Source organism: Myodes glareolus, chromosome 18 (genome assembly GCF_982192425.1).
Source record: "Myodes glareolus chromosome 18, mMyoGla1.1, whole genome shotgun sequence".
Taxonomy (NCBI): domain Eukaryota; kingdom Metazoa; phylum Chordata; class Mammalia; order Rodentia; family Cricetidae; genus Myodes; species Myodes glareolus.
Genome location: NC_142043.1, coordinates 36,052,817 through 36,066,928, shown reverse-complemented (window position 1 = coordinate 36,066,928; position 14,112 = coordinate 36,052,817). Strand labels below are relative to the sequence as shown.

At 47.7% G+C, this 14,112-nt stretch overlaps 1 protein-coding gene across 4 annotated transcripts in view; it reads left to right on the top strand.

Annotated features, from left to right (window-relative positions):
- Cracdl (CRACD like) overlaps window positions 1–13,444 on the top strand; it is a 125,554-nt gene extending 112,110 nt beyond the window's left edge. For 3 of the 4 annotated variants that reach the window (XM_085679534.2, XM_085679535.2, XM_087898076.1), the window contains exons 8-10: window positions 10,406–10,575; window positions 11,600–11,744; window positions 12,638–13,444. In XM_085679534.2, the coding sequence (XP_085535660.2) occupies window positions 10,406–10,575; window positions 11,600–11,744; window positions 12,638–12,783 (461 nt within the window). In that variant the 3' untranslated portion in view covers window positions 12,784–13,444. The remainder of the gene's footprint in view (window positions 1–10,405; window positions 10,576–11,599; window positions 11,745–12,637) is intronic. The other variant, XM_087898077.1, reaches the window with a different exon arrangement.
- The last annotated feature ends 668 nt before the right edge of the window (window positions 13,445–14,112 follow it).

Sequence of the window (14,112 nt, the reverse complement as noted above, 5' to 3'; positions counted from 1 at the left end):
TAAGTGACTCTAGGTTGTCCTCCATGAAGACTGCACTGATCTTCAGCACAGTGGAGATGGGTCCCCATACCCACCACCTCCTGGGTAGTAGGTGAGGTTGTTAGTCTGTCCCCCCACCCTACCTGGCCTGAAGGAAGAAAAATGTTGGTCAAGTTGTGCAACTGGGTCAGTGAGTTTCAACCGGTCTCAACAGGAAGTACTGTTGCTTTACCTCATTTCTCCCCCTACCCATCAGTGCTCCCTTGGTGTTTGTCCCAGCACGGGGAACTGAACCCAGGGCTTAGCAAACTCTATGTAGGTTCTCTCCCTCCATACCCCAGACCCCAGCACAGAACTCCCCATCTTTAATCTGACCCCCTGCTGTTCTCTCCCCACATCTAACTGTGGGGTGTTCCTCTTCCAAAGTTCTCCCTGCCTTCCCAGCCCATGTGGAGCGGAGTTGTAATTTCTGGGTCGGGCACTCGTGACGTTTTTGGTTAGGCCCAGCGACAACAGTTCTGCATTCTAAGTCATTTGCCTTGCCCCAGGCTCTCGTCGTCTCCCACACCTTCGCTGTGTGAGGCACCCATGACCCTGACCTGAGCAACATGAATCTGAAGGGTTTGCACTCCAGAGTCGGCTGAGTGTCTCAGACTCAAAGCGTAAAATGAGGTTGTTGCTAATATGAGTTTTGGGAACACAGACCAGCAAAGATTTTACCTGTGATGTGTGATACCATTTCACAGCACAGAGCTCTCTTCCCAAGGAAGCACCAGTTTTCCTCGTCTCAGTGGCATAGAACAAACCACGGTGAGGATTCTTCATCCTAGCTCAGACTGAGGACATTAGACAGTGTGTGCAGAATTTAGCAGCCCAGGACCGACTTACCTACCTCCCCTGTGAGGTAGGGACCTTGTAGAACTTCTATGACAAGCATAGCCACAGCTCTGTGATCCCCAGTGCATGGACTGGGACAGGTGTAGACACCTCCCATGCTTTTGAGTCTCCTAGGAGATGTTATGAAACTTCCTGGGAGGCTGGGCATGTGTTCCCTGTAGCTGAGCACCTTGGAGGACTGATGGTCAATCCCAGCCACTTAGAGATGTTTGTCAGATAAGGCTTCCCTGTGACCTTTCTGAGTCCTCCAAACCCTCTTTGGTGAGCTACCAAGAGGACAAAAAAGAACTCTAGAGAGCAGCTGAAACCCAAGAGGCATAGAAGCTGACAGGGATTTTCCAGATCCCTTCTAGACATCTGTCAAGCATAGCACAAGACCAGTTTGATAGTGACAAGTGTCAGTCAAAGAACTCTTGTATTCTCCCACCCACTCCTTCTGGACTTGCAGTCATTGAGAAAGGAGCCCAGACCCAGCTCAGATGCCTTGCCTTCAGGGAACAGGTAACTCAGCTTGACTCAGCTCTGCAGGAACTATGTGTTCTGATTTCAACCTAGGGCAGTTTTGTCTTCCTGTGGATGTTTGGCCATCTTTAGAGATGAACTTGGTTGTCAAAAAGTGGGTGGAGTGGGGGGAGGAAGATGGTGACCATTCTCCAACGAACAGCCCCGCCATGGCATAGAATTACTAGCTTCAGAGACAGCACAGAGCCCAGGCTGAGTAGCTCTATCTTAGTCTCTCAAAGTGGAAGTCCAATAGGGAAGAAGGGGGTGTATTAGAAACATGTGGGACCTTATGGGGTACATGTGGCTCTGTAAGTGAATGGCTGTGTTCACATCTTGTTACACAGTGGCCATTGGTATTGGGGTTCTCTAGAGGAATAAAGGGTTTACTAAACTGGTTTATACAATACAGTCAGACTCGTCCACCAATAGCAGTGCACTTGGAAGACCAAGAACCTTAAGATTGAATACAGCAACAGTTGGAGTCGCCCAGCAATGGCTGCCTCATACCAGAGAGGCCATGAACCAGTAGTTGGTCCATCTACAAGGCTAGGTACCTCAGTAGTATCAATCTGGCACTAAAGGCCAGGAAGGTTCCTAGAAAGACACTTGACCCTTGACCTCAGTCCATGCTGGAAGCCTGGAAAAAAAGAAAAGGAAAGAAAAAGAAGGAAAGGAAGGAAGGAAGGAAGGAAGGAAGGAAGGAAGGAAGGAAGGAAGGAAGGAAGGAAGAAACTTATTTCTAATACCAGCAATAAAGTAATTCTCCTTCCTCTGTGTCCCCTTCATCTGGGCTACTATCAGAAGGTGTCACCCACATTTGGGGTGGGTGTTCCCACATCTATTAAGACAAGTAAGACTTGCCCACAGGCTAACCTGATGTAGACAGATCCTCAACTGAGGTGTACACCTCAGATGATCCTAAGTCATGACATGTTGACATTTCAAACCAACCATCTTGGACAAGTGATCCTGGGCAAGCCACTTTACTCCACAAGCTTCAGGATCTGAAATGTAGATCCTGAAGAGGGTTGGGAAGGTCCTTAGGAATATCATGCTTGCTAGAGTTTAAATCTTGAATGTCCCTTAAGGGACGATGTATCATGTGTTGAAGACTTGGTCCAGCTAATGAGCCTTTTGGGGGTGAGAGGAACTTTTGGCAGGCAGGCCTAAAGGAAGCAGATTAAGTCATTGGTGGTGAAACTTTGAAGTGATTGTTGGGACCGCGGTTCCTTCCTGTCCCTGTTTTGCTTACGGGTTCCTATGAGGTAAACAGGCCTCATCTGTCACAGGCTTCTGCCTTCGTATCTTTTCCCACCAGAGGCCAAAAGCAATGGGGCCAAGTGGATTAAAACCCTGACAGTGTGAAATCAAGATAAGTATTTCCTCTATCTGAGTTGGTTCTGTCAGGTCCTTTGATACACTGACCGAAGGCTAACAGTGCCTCTCTGAAAAGCCACGTTGAGTAGAACTCAGTTCCCACCATATCTTTGGTGGGGAGGCCTTGCCCACCTGCTAGGGCTTGGTGAGGGAGGGCCCAGTTGTGTAATAGAAGGCAGATCTTCGCGCTGTGGAGAAGGCCATCCCTGCAAGTGATTGCCTATTCCTTCCTGGCCACTGGAAGTGGCTCTCAAGAAGTTCCAGTTGCTCTTAGCTGTTCTCAGGAGGGGCAGGGCAAGGAATCTCCTGGAAGGCATTTTGCGGGTCTTTTGGGTTGTATGGAGAAGGTGTTATACAAGATAATAGTTTTTTCTTCCCACGCAAAATTATTTTCAAATAATTGTCCCCATATCCTGTGTTCTTGCAAGATCCTAGTTCCATCTGAGGCAGGGGATAGAGACTTGCAGGCTCTGGGCTGAGAGCTGGGCCAGGGTCATTGCTTTGGGCCCAGAGACAAGTTCTAATTGCACAGTTGGTGACAGCTGAGACAAGCAATATACTCTGGATCTAGCATGCTCACCTGCTCAGTTTACCTAGCCAAGCATTGAGCAGCTAGCTATGCCTGAGTGAGGGACAGAACCTGACAGATCATCTCTCCCTCCGGGTGCCCCCAGTAAATGTGCCCGCGCACGGATGACCGGACTCCTGGCCCCACTCCGCATACCTCACTCAGCTATGAATCATTTGTTATTTTGTCACCGCCTTCTCAACATATTTTTACCTCTGGGCGGAGAGCCTTGAAACACAACAAACTAGAACACTAAACCAGAAACTAGGCCCTCGGTTGTGGAAATAGGAATTGCTTTTCTGTGTACTGCAGCTTGACGGCGAACCTTGTGCAGATGTGGGGATGGGAAGTACCTTGTAGAAGCCGACTGTGGCAGAAAGAATGAGGAACTCACTGGATCCTCACCAGCTCTCACTATCCTGGAATAGGACAGGACCACTTAAAGTGGCACTTTAGGAATCATTACACTTTAGGTATTTAATATTTGTGTATATGCTTAGAGGCAGATGACTCATGATGCATGTGTGGTCAGATGACAACTTTTGGGTCATGGTCCTTTTGTTCCAGCATCCAGGTCTTGGTGGGGGTGGTCAAGTCAGGTCTTTGGGATTGGCAGAAAGAGCCTGTGCCTGCGGAGCCATCTCACTAGCCTGGCAGGCTTTCTTTTCTTCCCCTCTTGTGGGTGTAAAGACTGAGAGAGCGGTTGTGTAGGTCAGGCGAAGGCGAGTTTCTGGGTTGTGGGTAGAAATTAAAACCACAAGAAGCCTGGGGCTGAGGAAGCGGAGTCAAGCAAGGAGCTCCTGCCTGTGCCTCCTGACCCTCTCGTGACCTCAAGAGAGGAAGTCACAGGTTAAGGACAGCGTGGTCCCTGTGGCCTTGACTGTGGCTGGGAAAAAGATTTCAGACGAGATAGGTATCTGTGCTGAGAGCTAGGGAGTGGGGCGAGAGACAGTCTTCAAAAAAGCAAATTGAGCTAGTTCCCAGGATGCCTTGGAGCCTGAGAGGGTAAAGAAAATGAAGGAGCTGCCAGTGAGGGAAGGGACTTCCTTCAAAGTCCCTTGATACCCTTCTTCTCTTTGCTTCATGGAAATGACTCTGAGGTGAAGGTCCACCTTGTCTCTCTGTTTGGGCAGGAAGCTGGACTTCTTTTCCCAACCAATGCCTAGCACCTGATGATCTTATAGTTTCCTTTTCTACCTTGATTTTACTTTTGTGTATTTATATGTCATATGCATGTGTTTGTGTTCCTGTGTATGCACACACATGTGCATGCAGAGGCCAGAGACAGATATGGAATATCTTCCTCGAGTACTCTCCATCTTAATTCTTGAGAGTGGGTCTCTTACTGAACATGGACCTGACCAATTGGGCAGGACTAGCTGGTCTGAGCGCCTGCCCGGCACTGGGATTATAAGTGCATGCCATCATATCTAGCTTTTTGATGTCAGTGCTAGGGTTCTGAACTCAGGCCTTCATGTTTGCACAGTAGGCCGTTTACCTCCTGAGCCATCTCTCCAATCTCCTTGTTTGTCCTTCCATTTTACTGAAGAATAATCTAGGTATAGAAAAATCCAAATATGATATTTGGGCAGAGTAGTGAAGCAGTAAATTTCTTTTTTTTTTTCCTTTTTGTTTTTGTCTTGTTTAGTTTTTGTTTTTCTGAGACAGGATTTCTCTGTGTAACAGCCCTGGCTGAACTAGAACTCACTTTGTAGACCAGGCTGGCCTCGAACTCACAGAGATCCGCCTGCCTCTGCCTCCCGAGTGCTGGGATTAAAGGCACACACCACCACCACTTGGCTCAGAGCGGTGAATGTCAAAGTTAGGGGAAATACAAGGTGAGGTTCCTGTGAGTGTCTGGTCTCAGAATCAGCTTATCTTGCTCTAGTCTCTCTGTGTTTCTGTTCCAAGACAACTCTCCTGTGTCCTCGATCTCTTAGCACTGAACCCGCAGCTGTCAGCCCTGTAACTCATGACTGACGTACCTTTTTGAACACATGCTCTCTTGTGCAATATGGGAAGACACAGCCTTGCTCTTGGGAACTCTGAGCAGCACATCAGCGCTGCTCTAAGTGTGATGATAGACACTGACAACAGCGGGGTAGGGTGCTGTACACCTTTAATCCCACACGTGGGAAACAGAGGCAGGTGGATCTCTGTGAGTTTGAGGCCAGTCTGGTCTACAGAGCAAATTCCAGGCCAACCCAGGCTACACAGGGAAAGCCTGTGTGAAAATAAAAACACCAAGAACACCAAGAAAAAGCCCCAACATGTGGCACTAAGTAGAGACACGTGCACAGTGCAGGCTTGGACACAGAAGGCAGAAGGCCCTCGTGTTGCATCTCATCAGGGAATATGCACACCAAGAAATTCAGCTTTGTCCTGCCAAATTCATATCTTCAGGTAACCGGACAAGCGCCTGATCCGGAGTTGGGAATTCCGTTTGGCAAGGAGGGCATCCTCAAATGGGGAGTCGGTGAGCCATGGGTATCGATTTTCTGTTGAATGGGGAAAGGAAGGCACGGTGGTTTCATTCAGAGCTGGATCTAGTACACAGCTCTATGTCACGTGGGAGCTTGATTTATGGAAAGCCCTGGCCCGCTTTCAAAAATGCTCAGAATTTTGAGATAAAGCCTCCAGCAGACACTGCAAGTCTGAGTTCTGTTCTAACATTGCCCAGCGGCCGCTGGTCAGAACTGATGGGAAGCCACTAAAGCCCACAAGTGTGTGCTGACCAGTAGTGGTCTGTGAACCAGGACAAACAACCCATCAGTGAATGCTCTAAGAACAGAGCTGAAGTCCTTCATACAGGAAGCCCAATATAAGCCCTGAAGCAAGCACAAGGCCCTGTCTATTCCCAGGACATGAGGTCCATGTCTGCCCTAGAGGTCCCCTTAGCTTCTGTCTGTAGTTCCCATGCCCATCATGTAAATCAGGGCAGTAGCTGGGGATCTTAAAAGCCCGTGACAGGACTGAGTGGGCTTTACTGAAGTACAGAGGCATGGTCCCCTGTTCTGACTTCAACCACTTGAGAGACAGGGTTGATAGTACATCCACTTTAGATCAGAGGTCTTATTGAGAAACTTAGGCCCCTTCTTGCTGGAGACAGTTTTAAAACTTGGGAATGAATTGTGGATATACATTTTTACAGTGACAGTTTAGGGCCTGGGAAGATGACTTCAGTCGGTGAAAGTATTTGCCTCCCAAGCATGGGGACGTGAACTGAATCCCTAATACCCATTTGCCTGTTATCCCAGCACTGGGGGTTAGGGGATTCTGAGGCTTACTGGACAGCCAGTCTAGCTGTATCAGTGAGCTCCAGGTTAGGTGAGTGGCCCTATTTCAAAAAATAGATTTAGGAAGACACTTGATATCAACCCCTGGCCTTTATGTACACACGCGCGCGCGCACACACACACACATACACACACACACATGAACTTGTATATACATGCACACAAGCACACGTGCACACATATACATGCGCATGTGCAAACTGTTGCTTCAAAGGGGGCAGCACACATGAAGTTTTTAAGAAGTGGAGACAACATCCTGTTTCGAGTTTGCTCGGAGCAGACATCTGCTTTATTTTCTCAGCCAAAGAAGCTGGGAGTCACTGGAGTTCACGCCCTTCGGCTGGTTGCTTCCCGCCCACAGCTGTGTGTGCGTCCAGGCTCAGCTCTGTGCCGGGGTCTTGTGGGGTGTGGCCCACCGTTTGCATTTCACCTCCTGTCCCTCAGCTGGTCACTTCTAGGATTCTTTCTGGAAAAACAAAACACAAGCAAAAAAACAGTACCTTAAGTTTGAATTTTAATAGGCACCAAAACCAAGAAAAAGGAGTGGATTTAGGTGATGGGCAGTGTTTGCCATCTGCAGGTTGAACTTCCCGGGAATGGTTCCGTGGTTAGGACTTGGGGAAGCGGCTCAGTGTAGATCTTCTAAATAACAGATAGCTCTGCCGCAGTGTGAGGAGGACCATAAGCCTTGGCTTCCCCGTCTTTCTGAAGTGATTAGGAAACTGGAATTGACAAGGTGGTTGTTTACATTTGTTTATTATTTACCAGCAATGACAAGACAACAATGACAGCAGCCAGCACTCTTCAGCACACACCAGAAGGGAGACCCACTGAAGGGTGGCAGGCACTGTCCTGGGGTGTGGGGGAGGGGCAGGAATTCTGCATTGACTGTTTACCAACACCTGGGAGGTGTCGCTAGCAGGTTGTCTTGGGAAACTTTTATACCCACTTTCAGGGAGTCTGTCTGCCCAGGAGCTTATCACTGGCCTTAAACCCAGCCCCAGGACAGGCTGTCTTGAGGATTAGTCTTTACACATATTTTCTCAAATAGATCTTGAGGGAAGAGAGCATGTTAATGAGGAGGAAGGAATTTTGAAATAAAGAGCCAGTGTATCAACTGCTCCTGTAATGAAGTCCTAACGTTCGCTAACAGAATGATGATTTCCTCTGTTTGCACAAATTCCAACATGCGGTTTCTGGTCCTCAGTCAGAGAAATGCTTAGCTCCGGGGTGTTGGCTGCAGACCTAGGTATACTTAGCAATCTAACCTTGTCACTCAGGAAGGAGGTGCTGAGGTTGCTGAGGTGTCAGAGATCTTTAACCAAATCCCCAGGAAGTTAAGTCTTTATTGAGGAAGAAAAGATAAAGGAACGTTCGACTCTGATTTCATTTGAACTGACACATCTATGTTATCTTGGGGTTGACCTTTTGAACAGATTTAATCCCAGAAGGGATTCGATGGTGCTGCCTTGACCCTGTGAGTTCCTGCTTTAAACTGTCACCTGCAAGATTTTTGGCCCCTGAAGGTGTCCTTGTGCTGCCTAGGGCCTGTGTCCTCCCCTCTCTACCCCTCCACAGCCCAGGTAGAGCACAGACCCAGAGCCCGGCCTCCAATGTGGCTGTCAAGTACAGAGTGAGGGTAGAAGTCATGGAGGTCACTCAGGCCGTGTTACAGAGCAGAATGGCTGTCACCCAGCTCTGCCCATACTTGAGACAGAGATGCAAGATCTCAGATTTAACATTATGGGAAGGGTCCATGTTGGGTGAAACATAGGAACCAAGAAGGAAAGAAATGGTGAGAGATCTTGGCTACTTGCCCAGGTCAGTGTTTGGTGGTGCTGCCTGAGTAGGTCACCTGTCTCATCCTGGCACAGCCTGGCGCAGCTGCAGGGTTCACCTGCTTCTGTGGGTCAGCCTATGAATGTAGATACATGGGCACACACCAGTACAGTTGGAAACATTGACACCCTCCAGACAGGCAGGCAGCTCAGCAGGCGATCCCTCTGGGCTTGGAATAGAATTCTACCAGCATAACCCTGATACAAGGGGAGAATTGCTTTCCTCCAAGTTTAATGTAGTTGTTTTGGGTACCACAGTTTCCAGGCAAAGACTGGGAGAGAAAATATTTGCTGTCACAGTCCCCCTGAGGTGTCAGCCTTGGGTCTGGTTCATTAGGTTCTATCCTTGATCCTACTCCAGAGTCCCAGCTACCCTCAATGACTTCTTCTGATACCAATGCCCCCTGCTGTTCCATGTAACTTTCTGCTCATTTCTTTTAATTTTTTTCTCTATGTGTACATGTTTGTCTGTGTACCATATGTATGCCTACAAAGGCCAAAGAGGGTGACGTAACCCCTGGAATCGGGGTTACAGATGGTTGGGAGTCACCTGGAGGTCCTCTGGAAGAGCAGTCAATGCTCTTAACCGCGTAGCCTCCCAGCCCCCCTTATTCTCAGTTGAAAATTTTTAGGTCAAATCTAAAAAATCTTTTTGCTCAAATGAAATTATTCGAGTGCACGGCATAAAGAATTTGCCAGAACTTGTGCCTTTGGGCAAAGAAGTAATCGAGTGTTAGGGAGCTCATGGACACACTAGATCTGCTAGGCTGCCCTGGCCTGACAGGTTACTTCTTGGCCTCAGATTTAAAACTGGAATGGCAAGTTCTTCTGGTTGTAAATTTAGTCTCAATCAGAACTGCTCCATATTTGTTGACAACTGAGAAAATTAAGTTCAGACCCAGAGAGAAATTTTCAGCTATTTCCAAGTGAGGCAGCTACCTCTGGCCAGCATTCTCGGTGTGGTGGGGCTGGGGTGTGGGGGGGGGGGAGAAGTGGGGGAGGGAGAGAGAGGAAAAAAGAGGGGGGAGGGAAAGAGAGAGGGAAGGAGGGAGAGGGGGGAGGGAGAGAAAAAGGGAAGGAGGGAGAGAAAGAGAAAGGGGAGAGAGAGGGAGAGAGGGAGAAATAAAGGGGGGTAGGGAGAGAGAAGGTGAGAGAGAGAGAGAGAGAGAGAGAGAGAGAGAGAGAGAGAGAGAGAGAGAGAATGAGAATGAGAGTTGAGAAGAGAGTTCAGAGAGAAGCCCTGGTCACTAAGGGTAAAGAAATGATAGGCAAGAGCAAAGACAGCCCTTTAAGAAAAAAGGAAATCCCAGAGAGAGCCTCTGAGGATGTCGTGGAAAGCAGGAAAAGAGAAACACAATCTGCTAAGCATGCAGGCACCTCACACTTCCTGTATAAGGTGATGGGGCCTCTGGGTAAGGAAGGGAAGAAGTATGAAATGATTTTATGGGTGGCATCACATCCCACAAAGGGAACGCTGTTAGGACACTAGTGTGCTTACCATGTTGAGTAAATCAGGAATGGGGGGATGGCATTGGACCCAAATGAAGACTGTCAAAGATAGTTTATCTGTGCACACATTCTTTCTCCTTCTAGACAAAATGCTCTGATAGAAATTGGCATTAAAATGCATGTTGAGATGACAGTTACATTCAATTTTTTTTTTTTTTTTTTGGTGGCTCAGATGAGACTGGAGGAGATAATCCCTTTGATGCATCTTTAGAAAAACTAAAGTCTGCTAAAGAAGAGAAATAATGTTATCAGAGAGGCTTTGATTCAGGGGTCAGGAAAAGTGGGGTCTCTCCTAGACTCCACTCCTCAACCCCACCTCACCTTGCTCCCTGAGCCTAGGCAATACAGTACTCGTAGTGTGGGAGAGAAGTTGGGGTGATTGAAGGAAAGGGTGGACTGTCTACCTAATGACTGCTCCCTTATCGCCTTTATCACAGAAAAGGGTCAGCCTCCTGCTGCTACAGGTCCTGGGGGTGATGGGCAACCCACCCCACCCTGGATCACCATGGCCCGGCAGAAGCGAAGAGGAGCCCCAGACCTGCCTGTCAACCAGGAAGACAAGCCTGGGTCACGGATCCTAAAGACAGAAACTGGAAAGCAAACCCAGGTGCGGAGAGAAAGCACTATTTCTGTGAAGCTGGGTGCAGGGGAGAGGGAGAGGGATCTTGGCAGGGTGCAGTGGGCACCTCAGGCACTGCATGATCACAGAGATCCTGAGTGAGCATCACAGAGCCTGTGCCTATGGTGACAGCTGACACATGCGTGAGGACCAGTGAGGCCAAGTCAATATGTCACTTTCTAGCTTCCACAGAGGAGCAATCTGCCTGCTCTTTGCCTGTGTGGGCTGTTACAAAGGCAGTGGAGACAGCACCGTGCTCTGGCCTCCTAGGCAACGCAGCTCAGCCTCTGGAAGAATTGAAGACAGTTAAAAAAAAAGTCTCCCCTTAGACACACGGTGACACTGTCACCAGATCCATCTCAGCTCATTGTGCAGTGATGAATGAACCCTGTTCCTGCTGCTGCCTGCTTGGTTTCCTTATTCTTCACCTGGGGCTGCACAGCGAAAACTCAGGGTTGCATTATGTATTCAGCTGAAAACAGCTTCCACCGACCCAAACAACTGCTTAGAAGCAGGCTGAGACTCGGCTTTTGTATCCCTCCACTAAGCAGCAGGATAAACAGGGTTCTGCTGTATGGGAAAGGGAGCCTGCGTTGCAGTGGGGCCTGTTTCCCTTCCTGCTAATGTAATCCCTAGTTGTACCCACGGCTGAAGACCTTTATGTAGTGCAGGGGAAGGGAAGTTATGCTAGCCTGGTTCAGCTTTTTTTGCCATTTTGCCATATGTCACAAAGCCACAAAGCTAGTTCCAAACCAGATTCAGCTGGCTCTCATATAGGATCCTTGCTGTTCACCATCTGGGGCTGAGGCTGTGTTGTAGGTGCAAGGAAGGAGCCACCATGTGCGTGTGGGCTGGAAGAAGCTGGCACAAGTCAGAGAGCTCTGGCATTTTGATGGGTAACATTGGTGAGCTGGTACACGGAACCCCTTCTGGAAAGCGCCAGCAGCGTGATTCATCTTGAGAGAGACATCCTGTAGTTACCCTCTTGTGTGTCGTTCTTGTGTCTCCATAGGAGTCTGTAAAGCAGGGTGACTTTGTCCGAAGCAAATCTTTCCTGATGACCCCTGCGAAGCCCCCTGTGACCCAGAGGCAAGGGTCAAAGCTGAGCCTTAAGGAAGGACTACAGAGAGGAATCTCGCTGTCCCATCAGAACTTGGGTATGAGACTGGCATGACTTTCCAAATACTTTAGCATCATTATAATCAAAATTTTCTTGCACTCGGGCTTTGTTTTGTTGTGTTGAGCTGTCTTTTTAAATGCAGCTTTTATTGAGATAAAATTTACACATCATAAAACTCACGCATGTTAAATGTGCATTTCAGTGGATGTGTCTTACAGGGAGATATGTATATTTGTAGAGTCCTGTAGAGTCCGGTGGCAATCTAAGAACAGAACATTCCCTCACACTAGAAAGACACTCATACCCGTTTGTCATATTCCCTTCCCTGGTTGTGGGTTAGTGTTTACCTTATGACTATAAGATGTGCCTTTTGGGGAACATGAAATCATAAAACACTGTTTTTGAATGTGATTCTGGGCTCACTGTGGTAGCGTGTGTGTCATTTCTCTCTTAAATGATACTGGGCATTGAGCTCACTAATCATATTTATATGGATATATATATATATATATATATATATATATATATATATAGAGAGAGAGAGAGAGAGAGAGAGAGAGAGAGAGATCTGCAACATCCCAGTATTCCCTACATTTTATTTATTTGCACTGTAAAGACACAGGATCTAACTCCCCAAGCTGTCTTTAAGCGTATGGTTGTGAAGGTATGAGGCTTGTTTCAATGTGCAGCCTATCTCCGGTGTTCTGTGGTTAGACGCTGAACATCCTCAACTCGCTTTGCCTCTGGAACCATCTGAGCCTGCTCCTAAGCTCTTTCAGTCATAGACACTTTTACACACGTTTACACATTAATGCCTTGTGTGTCCTGGAACACGGAGGAGACTGTAACATATACTGAAAGCTATTCAAGAGACTTCATGAAAATCCACACTCCTGTCTCCTGCTTTTGTCTGTTTTGTCCCCTTTCCAGCAGCTCAGGCTGCAGCAATGACGGAGAAGGAGCTGCATCAGCTGAAGAGAGCCAGTTATGCGACGAGTACCGATCAGCCATCCTGGATGGAACTCGCCAGAAAGAAATCTCAGGCTTGGAGCGACATGCCCCAGATCATAAAATAGATTGGCAGCCTGCTGATGAAGGATGCCCACTGCATTGACGGACCACTTAGTTTTAAAACTGCCGATAAATCATGGCAAACAGACTGTGAAACTTAAGATTGATTTTTGTCAACAAATTATGATGTGCTGGGGAAGAGTGAGGAAGCAGGTGGAACCAAACGACAAGACAGCCTTCGTCTTGGGCCAGAGGGGCTGCAGCAGGAGGAACCCTGTAAAGCTCCTTCCTGAGCTGAGGTATCAGTTCAGAATCCCCGTTCTAAGGAGGCCCCAGACAGCCCGCGAATGGTAAAGAAGAGGGCACACGTGTTAGGTGCCCTTTAAGAGCAGAAGCAGAACTTCTTAGGAGTCCCAGGTCTCCCTGTCACTGTCATCAGCCAGTGCCTCTGGCCACTGTCTTGCCGTGGACCATCCTCACCTTTTGTGTTTACTAATAGGCATGATGTTTATGGTACAGCAGGGATGCCGTTTATTAGAGCAGCTACGTGACAATCCAGTTTCCTGAAGACGTCCACCCTTGAGAAGGGGAGGACAGGCAGGACGTGTCAGGGTTTGTCAACTCAAAGACTGTTTCCAAGAAGAATTTTTAAATTTTTCCACTAGGCGTCTGTGTCCTGAACCATTGCACAATGCATTGCCTGTTTAATAAAAGGTTTCAAACATGCTTCTGCTTGGGGTATAAATGTTATTCCTGCTCACGGGAACATCCTTAAAACTGTGTCTCTCTTCACACCTCGCTAAAATCCTGACTGGGTTGGGTGTTGAAATTGGGGGTTGTTTGGTTTGTTTTCAATGTTCCAACAGAACATTGGTGTTCTTTTTAGGAAGAATATGTAGGGTTTTTTTTTCCTCATTTGCTCTATGTATCACAACATTGTAAGAATATAAAATTCTGTTTTATTTTTATTATTATTTTTTATTTTATTTATGTATTTATTTATTTGGTTTTTTGAAACAGGGTTTCTCAGTAGCTATGGAGCCTGTTCTGGAACTCACTCTGTAGTCCAGGCTGAGATCTCGAACTCACAGAGATCCACCTGCCCCTGCCTCCAGAGTTCTGGGATTAAAGGCGTGTGCCACCACCGCTCGGCAGAATATAAAATTCTTAAAGACTGTCTGTCTTAGTCTGCTTTCTGTCGCTGTGATAAACAGCATAGTGAAAAGCAGCTTGGTGAGGAAGGGGTTTATTTCGGCTCACACATCCCAGGTCACAGTTCACTCAGGGAAGCCAAGGCTGGAACTCAAGGCTGGGACTCAGAGCACACATGGAAACAAAAGTCATGGGGGACGCCGCTTCTGAGCTTGCTGCTGATGGCTTGTCCAGCCTACTTT